Source organism: Cynoglossus semilaevis, chromosome 9 (genome assembly GCF_000523025.1).
Source record: "Cynoglossus semilaevis isolate Cse_v1.0 chromosome 9, Cse_v1.0, whole genome shotgun sequence".
NCBI lineage: Eukaryota > Metazoa > Chordata > Actinopteri > Pleuronectiformes > Cynoglossidae > Cynoglossus > Cynoglossus semilaevis.
Genome location: NC_024315.1, coordinates 16,615,297 through 16,625,634, shown reverse-complemented (window position 1 = coordinate 16,625,634; position 10,338 = coordinate 16,615,297). Strand labels below are relative to the sequence as shown.

At 43.2% G+C, this 10,338-nt stretch overlaps 1 protein-coding gene across 8 annotated transcripts in view; it reads left to right on the top strand.

The window, feature by feature from the left end:
• rgs12b (regulator of G protein signaling 12b) overlaps positions 1 to 10,338 on the top strand; it is a 36,147-nt gene continuing 25,809 nt past the window's right edge. For 2 of the 8 annotated variants that reach the window (XM_025058596.1, XM_017035051.2), the window contains exons 1-5: positions 512 to 639; positions 1,763 to 3,024; positions 3,130 to 3,369; positions 3,825 to 4,829; positions 8,197 to 8,316. In XM_025058596.1, the coding sequence (XP_024914364.1) occupies positions 1,966 to 3,024; positions 3,130 to 3,369; positions 3,825 to 4,829; positions 8,197 to 8,316 (2,424 nt within the window). In that variant the 5' untranslated portion in view covers positions 512 to 639; positions 1,763 to 1,965. Of the gene's footprint in view, positions 123 to 510; positions 640 to 1,762; positions 3,025 to 3,129; positions 3,370 to 3,824; positions 4,830 to 8,196; positions 8,317 to 10,338 lie in introns of those variants that run through there. The other 6 variants (XM_025058594.1, XM_017035045.2, XM_017035046.2 and 3 more) reach the window with 5 other exon arrangements.

Sequence of the window (10,338 nt, the reverse complement as noted above, 5' to 3'; positions counted from 1 at the left end):
CACTTCGCCAGATGGTGCTCCCTTTTCTTTTGTTTACCCATCGTCCCTCAGTTTACCTAAACCAACCTTAACTACTAAACTATGGACGCCACCCGAGCAGCATCACCGCCGGACACCGAGCAGTAAGTCCTGTATTTACAGAAAACATCATAAAATCATGCCGTGAAAGAACAAAACCTCTTTATAGCATCAAACTTTTGTTAGCCGATCTCTATTTACAGCTCAGGACCCTTTGCAGACAGATGTTAAATGTTGAGTTTTTATAACTTTAAACGTGAAAAAACAAAGTGTTTCGTTGACTTTACTTTACGTTATGCTTCATGATATATAAGCATCAAACACGGACGTCTTCTGTTGCCGTGCAATGTGTTGACACCTGTAGGAGTGTATACTGTTTGTACTTTAATGATTTGTGATTTCTCAATCTAACTTTCTTTAATTTATCCGCACGACGCTTGGCTGTTGATTGACAGCTGCGGCAACCAATAAAGTCTCTTGTTGACATGGTTACGCAGCGACATTCCAGAGATGTGGAGGAAACTGGGGCGGGACTTAAAGTTTAGCTTGGATGGATAGACTTTTTAACTTCAAGATACGGTGAAACAAAAGATTTTTTCTAAAAGCCGAAGCAGTTTGCAGGTAGCGGACATTTTATTCTTTGCACAGACTACAAAAGTTGTGTTTATAATGTTTTCCTTTACTGTATGTAACTTTTTCTTCCACTCTTTGATAACTTTGCTGGCAGGCAGAGCTAACGAAGCTAACGCTAAGGCGACATTTAAGGTGAACGTTTGTTTTATTCCCTGACAGTCGCAGGTTTGAGCAGCTTTTCGACAAAACGTTTATTCCCAGCGAAGGCTATAAACGAAAGTTTGTGTTTTAAAAAACAGTCAGGCTTGAGAAGCCGGAATGACACCAGGCGTGTGTAGGTGTTTGATTTTACCTGCATGTCTGACAGGTGTGAAAACTCTTGTGTCTCATTGGACAGTAGATGCTCTGTCTCCGCCTTCTTGCAGGTGGCGTCCTTTACTTTACAAACGCTCCCACCACTTAACCACTTTACCAGCCACAGCACCAAATTCAACCCGGGTTTTCCGCTGAACATAACAAACAAATTAGTTATATTAGCATGATTATGCTATTTTATTTAGAAGCAAAACCTTTTTAAATCCCCCAAATTGACAGAATATTATGAGAACCAAAAAAACAAACCAACCTGTTACAGACTCATGGCATAAATGATGTGCTATCACATATTAGTCTCTAAGTCATTTAAAATAAGTTTATGAATACACATTTAATGACCTTTGTCTAGTGACATACTGTCATTGGAATGCTACACACACGAAAGAATGGGAAAACTGAAGATGTGAGTACTGTTCACATGAACAGTTTATAGGATTCTATGTTAAACACAGGAGCTGTTTGCATTTCCTATATTTTTCTCTCTTTTGTCTTTTATCATTAATATTCCTAAGGGGTGAAAATGGAATTTGGTTTTAAAGTTTACATTTTTAACATTAAACAGGAAACGGGCTGACCAGATCTTTTCTCCCTATTATGTTGCACTCCATGTTGTAGTGTAGATAAAGCACACTGCTGAGGGAAGCAAAAATAGAACCAAGGTTACATGCAAAGCCCCTTTGTTGCATCAGGCCTATAAAGAGGTCACAGTATGTCTGAGTGCATAAAAGTGCATATAAGTGTCCCAATGTTGAAAGTCTGACTTTATGTTTTACTTTTTTTTGTTTTTGTCGTGCAGCAGGTAACATTTCTGTGAGCTGAACTAGGTGATGACACAAAGATGGAAGGTGCGGAGTTTCAGGAACAGAACTGAGGCCACACTCCTGCTCCTTTCTGCTTCTTCGCCTGCTGTTGCCTGTGCTTGGTCCAGCTTCAGAACAGCCTTCATATGTGTGACTGAAACTCAAGGTATCAAGGACAAGAGAAGACTTCCCTGAAATAATGTTCAGACCATCAGATTTATCATCCAAGAGACGCCCATGTGGTGTTAGCAGTCTAAGCTTGCCTCAGCCTCCTGCAGCATCCTCCTCCGTCCATCAGAGCTGTATCCGAGCTGTGGAGGTGGCCAGAGGGAGGACAGGGTATGGGTTCACACTTTCAGGCCAGAGCCCCTGTGTCCTCAGCTGTATCCTAAAGGGAAGCCCTGCAGACTACGTAGGCTTACGCTCTGGAGACTACATCCTCTCTGTCAATGACATCAACGTCTCTAAGGCTTTACATGAAGATGTGGTCAAACTGATTGGCCGCTGCTCTGGCGTTTTAAAACTGGTTATCGGAGAGGCAGAGCGCCCCAGACGGCACCATCACCACCACCGCGGTGCTGGGAGTCGCCACCACAGTGGTAACTCTATGGGAGCTTCACATTTGGACTCGTGCTCTAGTGATGATGAACTTGACGGTTTCTATGACAATGGTGTTAACAACAACAATAATGGCAGGTCCGGTGGTGGAGCTCGGGGGGGTTGGTACAAACCCAAGCTAGATTCTAAGCAGATAGGCATCAACCGTGCAGAGAAGGTGGTGGCGGAGCTGCAGTCTGGAGGAATTTTCAACATGATCTTTGAGAACTCCAGCCACTCCTCCAGCAGTTCAGACAAGGAGAGGCCTGGAGGAAGCACCTCCTCCAAGCCTCGTCCAGTGTCTGATCCAGAATTTCCACCATACAGAAACTGCCCTCGGACCCAGAGCAATCCCAACTTACTATCTGAGGAAGAGATGGCCCAAGTTCTGAATGACGATTCAGTCTTTCTGGACTCAGACTTTCGTCATCTTCACCTTCACTCTCAGGAAGAGCAGGATGTGGATGTAGGAGATGGAGGTGACTTGGGCTTAGAGCCTGGTGAAGGTATCCTCAATGTTGGCATGATTGTGGGCTACCTGGGCTCCATCGAGCTGGCCTCTTCTGGGACGAGTTTAGAGAACGACAGCCTGCAGGCCATCAGGGGCAGCATGAGACGCCTGAGGGCAGAACAGAAGATTCACTCACTGGTCCTCATGAAGGTGCATCTGGATTTGTATATGGCATAAATATGTTTAGAGTAACTTTTGTTAGCTGGGGTTATTGTTAGTAGAAACACATTCATTTTTATTGTCTTATTCCTCCAGGTTATGCATGACAGCGTCCGTCTGTGCAGTGACAGGGGTCAAGTCCTGGCCACCTACCCCGCAGAAAAACTAGCCTTCAGTGCCTGCTGTCCGGATGACCGCCGCTTCTTTGGCCTGGTGACCATGCAGGCCACAGATGACCATGACCATTTCCGTTTTAGCATTGGTCGAGATGAAGATGGTGGTTTGAGGACTTCCTGTCATGTGTTTATTGTGGACCCGGATCTCTGTCACCACCAGGTACAAATGAAGTTGACTGTTTTATATTGTTTTGTTTGGTTATTGTATCTTAACACCAATAAGTATGTAATAGTTTTCACCATTTTTACCAATGAATTATTTATGTTGCGTTCAGTTCAGTTTCAGTGTGAAATCATCACATTTTCTTTTCCACTTACTCTGCCTTGCTGACTCACCCCCTCACAACCACATACTCACACACACACACCCACACACGGAACAGCTGTGATGTAAGATACTCCTCTGAATGTATTTTGTAGAACAGTTTTGTTCCAAAGTGATCTTTTATCTTTACCCTCCTTCTGTTTGCTGCCTGAACATTTTACGACTCTCAGTGAAGCAGCGTAAACTTGTGAACACGTTTGGTGTGTGTTCTGCTGTTCTAGAGTATAAAGTGTTCAGTGTGTGTCATAATGTGGAGGTAGAGGTTGTTTATCTGTGTTTTTGAATCTCAGATCCATGTTGGAATCGCCCGGAGGTTTGCCTTTGAGTGCACTCCTGATCCAGACACAGGCGGCTGCCTGGAATTCCCTCCCAGCTCTCAACCCCTCCTACAGTTTGTCTCCGTGTTGTACCGGGACATGGGGGACAACATTGATGGGGTGAGGGCTCGAGCCTTCAATGACCCTGACAACGATGCCCAGCAGAACCACAGCACCAGCAGTAACAGTGACAGTGGCATAGGCAACTTCCTACCAGAGGAGAAGAGCAACAGGGTGCTGCTGGTGGACCTGGGTGGTCCTCCCAACCATAACCACGTCTCTGGATCACGTCACTGGGACAGTCCACCTTCTTCCCAGCAGGCCTGGAGTCCAACACTTGGGGCTGCGGCCTCCCCGCCCACTCTTCCTCCTCCACCACCTCCTCCTCCACCAGCTCTGAGAAACGGCCACTATCGTCACGATCCACACCTGGCTGACCTCCCTCATCCTCTCCCCTTACCTCACCCTGACGTCTCAGGCAGGCACTCACGAGGGGCCCACCCCCACCACTACCCACCATCCAAACGGGGAGGAGCAGTGGGAGGGGGAGAAAAGAGAGGGGCTGGAGGTGCAGCAGGGGCGGAGTCGCAGCGCTGGCTTCCAGTCCATGTGCTGAGGGACTGGCGTCAGCAGCACCACCACAGCCACCTGCAGGGTCTTAGTAGTGATCAGGAGTCATACGCCGAGTCCACTGACGGATGGTCATCGGCCAACTGCAGCACCTTACCTCCACCCATGAATAAGATCCCAGCAGACCGATACAGGGCTCCACTGGCCTCTGGAGACCGCCTGCCGCCACCTGGAGGGAGTCAGCCACCCCCTCCTCCCACACAGCCCCACTCCCACACACACCGGCTGGCTTCTCAGAAAGATGAGTGGGCCAAGAAGCTGTTTGGTGCTGGAGACAGAGACCGGCCTGGAACAGAGAGGAGAGAAAGGGATAAGAAACGGGGGAGTGCAAAGGACACAGAAAAAAAGGTGAGATTCTTTTCATTAGAACCTTTTTTTTTAGCTTTTTTTCAACTTAATTTTTAGTTCTGAGGCATCATTGTGTCCTTACCAGTAAAACTCAGGGATGAGTTCCACTGTGCCACTCTGTGAGGTTTTTGGAAGAGTTGTGTTAAAAGTGACTGTGAGATGAGAAGATCAGGCAGCAGATAGAAACGTCATCACACCACACTGCTGTGGAAACTTACTCTGAGCAGAATGTGTCCAAGGCTTCACTTTATTGAGGCTATAAATCTCACCATCACATTTTCACCTCCACTTTCTCAAGGCCTGGAAAGTTGACTCGACTTAACCCTATTCACTCCTTTTCTTGAAGTTCAGGAGTGAATGTGTATATGGCCAGTGTTTATCATCACACCGTACGGTGCGTTAGTGAATAATGGAGGCAGAGCAGTTGGCTGTCTGTGTGGACAGAGTTTACATGAATTGATAAGTTATTTATTTCCACTGCTCCAGTATCAGATCATGTTTAATGTATGAGTCCAGCTCCAGCCTTCACCTGAAAACCACCTGTTTCCACCTGTAATGAGAGTCACACAGGCTTCAGACCACAGTGAAGAACTACTGTGAAGTCTTTAACTCATTTTAACTCAGGAGCAGGATGATGTGTCCATTAGTTCAATTAATCACGATTAATTGTAATTAGTCCTAATTCAGTCATACATTCTGCATGTACTAAAACAGAGATAGGAGTTCAATTCTATAGCAGTCGGGTCAGTTGTAGTTGTTCAGATACAATTTACAAAGACATTTGTCTCAGTGGACTTTATACAGTTCTTAAAAGTAGCATTAAATTATTAAGATGATGAGTCTAAGTAAAGCAGAACACATTTCACAATAATTAATAATTAAATTAATTCACACCTTGAGCAGCATTTTGACTGTCACAAACTGTGTGTCATTTAAAGAACTGTAATTGAATTGGAAAACAATCATTTGTTATTTTTATTGACTTAAGTAAAAAGTAATAGAAAAAAATTCCAAAAGTTCCAACAGGTTGATGACAGAATTCAGTTGAATTCACATTATATATGGAAGTTAACCAAATGAGACGATTATAAAACACTAGAATTATTTTAAATTGTTTATCAAAACTATTAAAGATAAAATGTTCAAACTTCTCAGTCACTAAAAGATTTGTCAGTGTTCTGTTACAGACACAGTGACTTTAACTACAACAGAGTTGATTAATTTACTTAAATATGACCTAGATTTAAACTTTTCACTTTCACAAATGCTGCTCATTCTTTTCAAATGCACCTTTAAGATGAAGCTTGGAATTGACTTGTTTTAAAGGAGAAGTAGAAGTCGTACAGTGTGAACCCTGTTTTATCAATCCTGACTGGAATGTATCTGCACTGAACTACAAACCATCTGCTCAAATGCTCAGAAACAATCGCCAGGAGCTGCAGGAGAACTCCTTTTTTACCTCAACATAGTAACTGTACTATACAGTACTACACAATACTACGCTGTGCATGTATGGGCTGATATGTACTGAGTTGAGGTCAAAGAATTAACCTAGGAGTGGATGAAGCTTCCAGCTGAAAAACAGCCTGGAAAACATTCCTGGCATTTAGGAATGTCCAACGTATCCTCATTGACAAACAAAGTAAAAATTCAGACTCCTTCTAAGATTTCAGTCTTTCTACAGTTACTTTTTAACCTCGTCAGTGCCATAAGTATGAAATGGATGAGGTTTTTCCTCATTGTTTCTTTATTGAGTGTTATTGCCTGTTACGACACAGGGGGGCACCATTTCATTATCTTAACTGGGTATCTTCATAGGCATTCCTTCCTGCATTTTATTTTCTTCTCACAATCTTAAACACACCGTAGTTTGTTCTAACACCAGACTGTGGCCTGTTGGGTTATTTTACAGAACATTTATCTTAAGCATGTTTTTCGCCAAAAAATGCTAAAGTTTCATTCCTTCTCGAACTTCATTGAGAGATTGCTAAAAGATGGACAAAAATATTTTATGTCCCCCAATATTTATATTTGTAGGATAACAGAAAAAATGAAAAAAGTACCTTGGATGGTGCAGCAAGGGAATTTGATGTTAAGTTTTAATTAATTTTAAACATCTAACTTTTTAGCATAAATCATTAATAAAATATTTTATGAATTTCCTGAGATTTGCGCATTGTTTAAAAAGTAGAAGATTTATATCTCGGGAGTAAACTCTTTACTAGACTAGTCAGAAGATGAAGGATTTAAACAGTTTTTTTCTGTGTTGATGCACAGCTTTGATGCAGCTGCGTATGTAAACAGGAAGGATCCCTCATATTGGCTACTTTGTGTGTGTGAGAGACAAGGGGAGGGGGGTTTGAGATGGAGAGCTCAGATATGTCTGAGTTTGTTTTCCACTTAAATCTACTCCTTCTCAACTGCTTCTGTCTGAAAACTCTGCACCACATAGTCTGGTGTACAGCCACAGATCTGATTCATACTGTAAAATGTTTTGGATCTAAAACAGCTCCTCGGGAAAAGGGGGCACTGGGGGCTGCTTATTATAATTGTTATTTAATTTATATGTTTATTATTATTATTTTGAGGTGGTTACAGCATTACCCCTCCAGTAGATGGCACCCTAGGTGACTGCCTGTGTGACCTGAAGAGCCAACTCAGGAAACACTGAGGCAATACCACTGTGCCAGAAGTCAGGGAACTGAAGTAGGTGCATATCCACTACCTGGGTGTCACTCTGTGGTTGTGCGGTCAACAATCACAGGACTGTAGATGCCTGTGTCCGCTGTGTGGAATTTAACAGTGAAATGAGAAAAAACGGTTGAAAATGGTTTCACTGCTGTGTTTGTGTGTGTGCGTATGTGTGTGTGTGTGTGTGTTTCACTCCTATGCATTTAATTTTACCTATCACACCTCTCCTACTCAACACACTCCCCCACAGACAGGTGTGAGGCGTCCTGGCGAGAGAACTGCTGTTATTTTGCTTGTGATTGTGTTTTTGAACAAAACCAGTTTGAACTGGCTCATAGGTACCCATAATTTCAAGTTCCATCCATCCACCCATCTTTGTCCTCTTATCCGTTACCGGGTCAAGGGGGCAACCACGACCACCACCCAAATCACACTGCACCACACCAGCCCCCCGTGAACCTTCCTGCGGGTGGTGAGTCCACTGGAAGGTACCAACAGCCCTAACCGGGATTTGATCTTACCCAGGAGGTGAACACCAATGACAGAGACATTGGCTCTGGGCCAAAGCGCCACTAATTTCAAGTTGTACTTTGAAACCAACACTCTCCTGAGTAGATTATTTGTTGCCACGTGTATGTAATACCTCACATATGAACTCTGGTCTCCTGCCCTTCAGGGTGGACGGTTCCGTGGACTGACGATGGGTTTTCCTGCTCTGCCCCAACGTTCCTCTGCCAGACGTTCTTTTGGACGCTCCAAACGACTCAGCCTCGCCCGCTCCCTGGATGACCTGGAGGTAGGAGCACACTCATACACAATATTTTGATGGAGCTCAAACAACAACTCTTACTGTCACATTTAAGCACGCGAGCAACATCTCTGGTAACAGCACGTCCTGAGCTTCATTATATCACATGGTGGCTCAGGCCCTCTTCTCACATCGCCATGGTAACATATGCACAGCCATTGACATTGATTGTCTATTGATTAAGCTAGTAGTTATTCAGGGACCTGCATTGGTTTTAAGTTATTCTGAAAGTTTTTCAGTCTATTTTTACATATTGTGTGTCCATGTGTGTGTGTTTACAGAGTGATTTTGGTTCAAAGATAAACATCAGAATAAAAGTAAATGTTTCCGCCATTTAGCAACTGCTAAGGGAGCAGATAAACAGATCTGTCTCTTCACTGCTGGGGGCTTTCGAGACCTCTGTATATTTTTTACATTTTTTTTATCTTCTTTCGTGTTCACAGCAGAAAGTGATAGAAAGAATGAAAATAACTTGAAGAGTTTCTAAACTGGAACAGTTGTGTGTATTTGTATTAGTATAATGAACTGTTATATAACATCACAGAGTCTGATCTTGCAAAATTTCCGAAATTTAGCAAAAAATATAACAAAATAAGTATACATCCGAAAGTTTTGGCTTTAAAAATGTGGATTCTCGTTTTGAAATTGAGATCACTGGTAGCTGCGAAAGATCACTGATAGCTGTGCTTTCTTAGACGAGATTGTACACAGCATACTATTGGCTAATACAATGCATACTTGGTGTACCATTGGCTAATTGAGCAGGCTCTTCTTTTCCTCACGCTGATTGGATTGTAGCATCTCATTGTAGCATCTCCCCCCTTGTCTGTCGGCCACTCTCTCGTTCACTTCGCTCTGCGTCGCCATTATACAATTATATTGTGCATATAATTGTGTGGGAAAGGATAATACAGTCTAAGGAGGGTTGATAACAGTGTGGGGGAGGTTTGTAAAGGATAAATATATACATAAAAATAACAACTATCTCGTCCCTTACTTTTTTTTACCATTTTTCCTATTTTGTGGTGGGTCTTGGAATGCAACTACCATGACAGGAGAGGGATCACTGTGATGTTTGTGTGGAACCTTAGTTAAAACAAAGGGGAGGCTCTGTAATGATCCAGGGCTGCACTTTGCATTTCCCACCGTTGTATGTGTTTCATACAGGGATAAATGTTTTCTCTGACCCATTTCCATCACATCCTCTGTTTTCTCTCTTCTTTTACTCATCACCCAAAAACCCTCCCCCTCTTTTCTACCTTTTTCTTCCGGTTGTTAGGCCTTTTTCTCTCGCCTAACATACAGCAATCCTGGAAAAACAGAGAGGGCTTTGTGTGTGTAAGTTGAGGGGGGGTGGGCAAAGAGAAGTTTGTGTGTGTATGTGTGTGCCTATGGTTGTGGTTGTAAGAGAGAGAGATGGTGGTGAGAAGCAATGTGGGATTTAAGTGTTAGCCTGCACCGCTAATGAGCTCTGATCAGCAATAAACTGGCATTCTACTCATTAGTGAGGCCCCAACACAAAAGTCTCTCTCTCGCTCAGACTCTCTCTTTCTATTTCTCTCTCCCTCTCCCTCTCTCTCTCTCTCTTTCTCACCCTCTCACCTGCAAGATGTCCTTACACAGAGCTATGATCATCCAAGTAAATTTGAACATACAGTATAAACAGCATGTTACATTGATAGAAACTTCTGTTGAGGTCACACTCAGACTCACCCTAAATAGGTGTCAATATAAAAAGTCACATGAAGGTAAAAGGTGACTCCATCCAGATTACTATGTTCTATAAACAAACTTTACTTTTGTTCCCTCCCCGTTTGGAGTCGACTGTTAAAAAACGTTCTGTTGTTATTTGTGGCTATAAAAACGTGCTGATGCACACAAAGTGACCAGTGGTCATCAGAGATGGGGATGGCAGGCTGGTGAATCAGGCTGCATTTGGATCCATACTGCTGATCTGTGTCTGGAAACAGCAGTGACAGTAATAATACAGAGCAGGAGTAATTCAAAGGT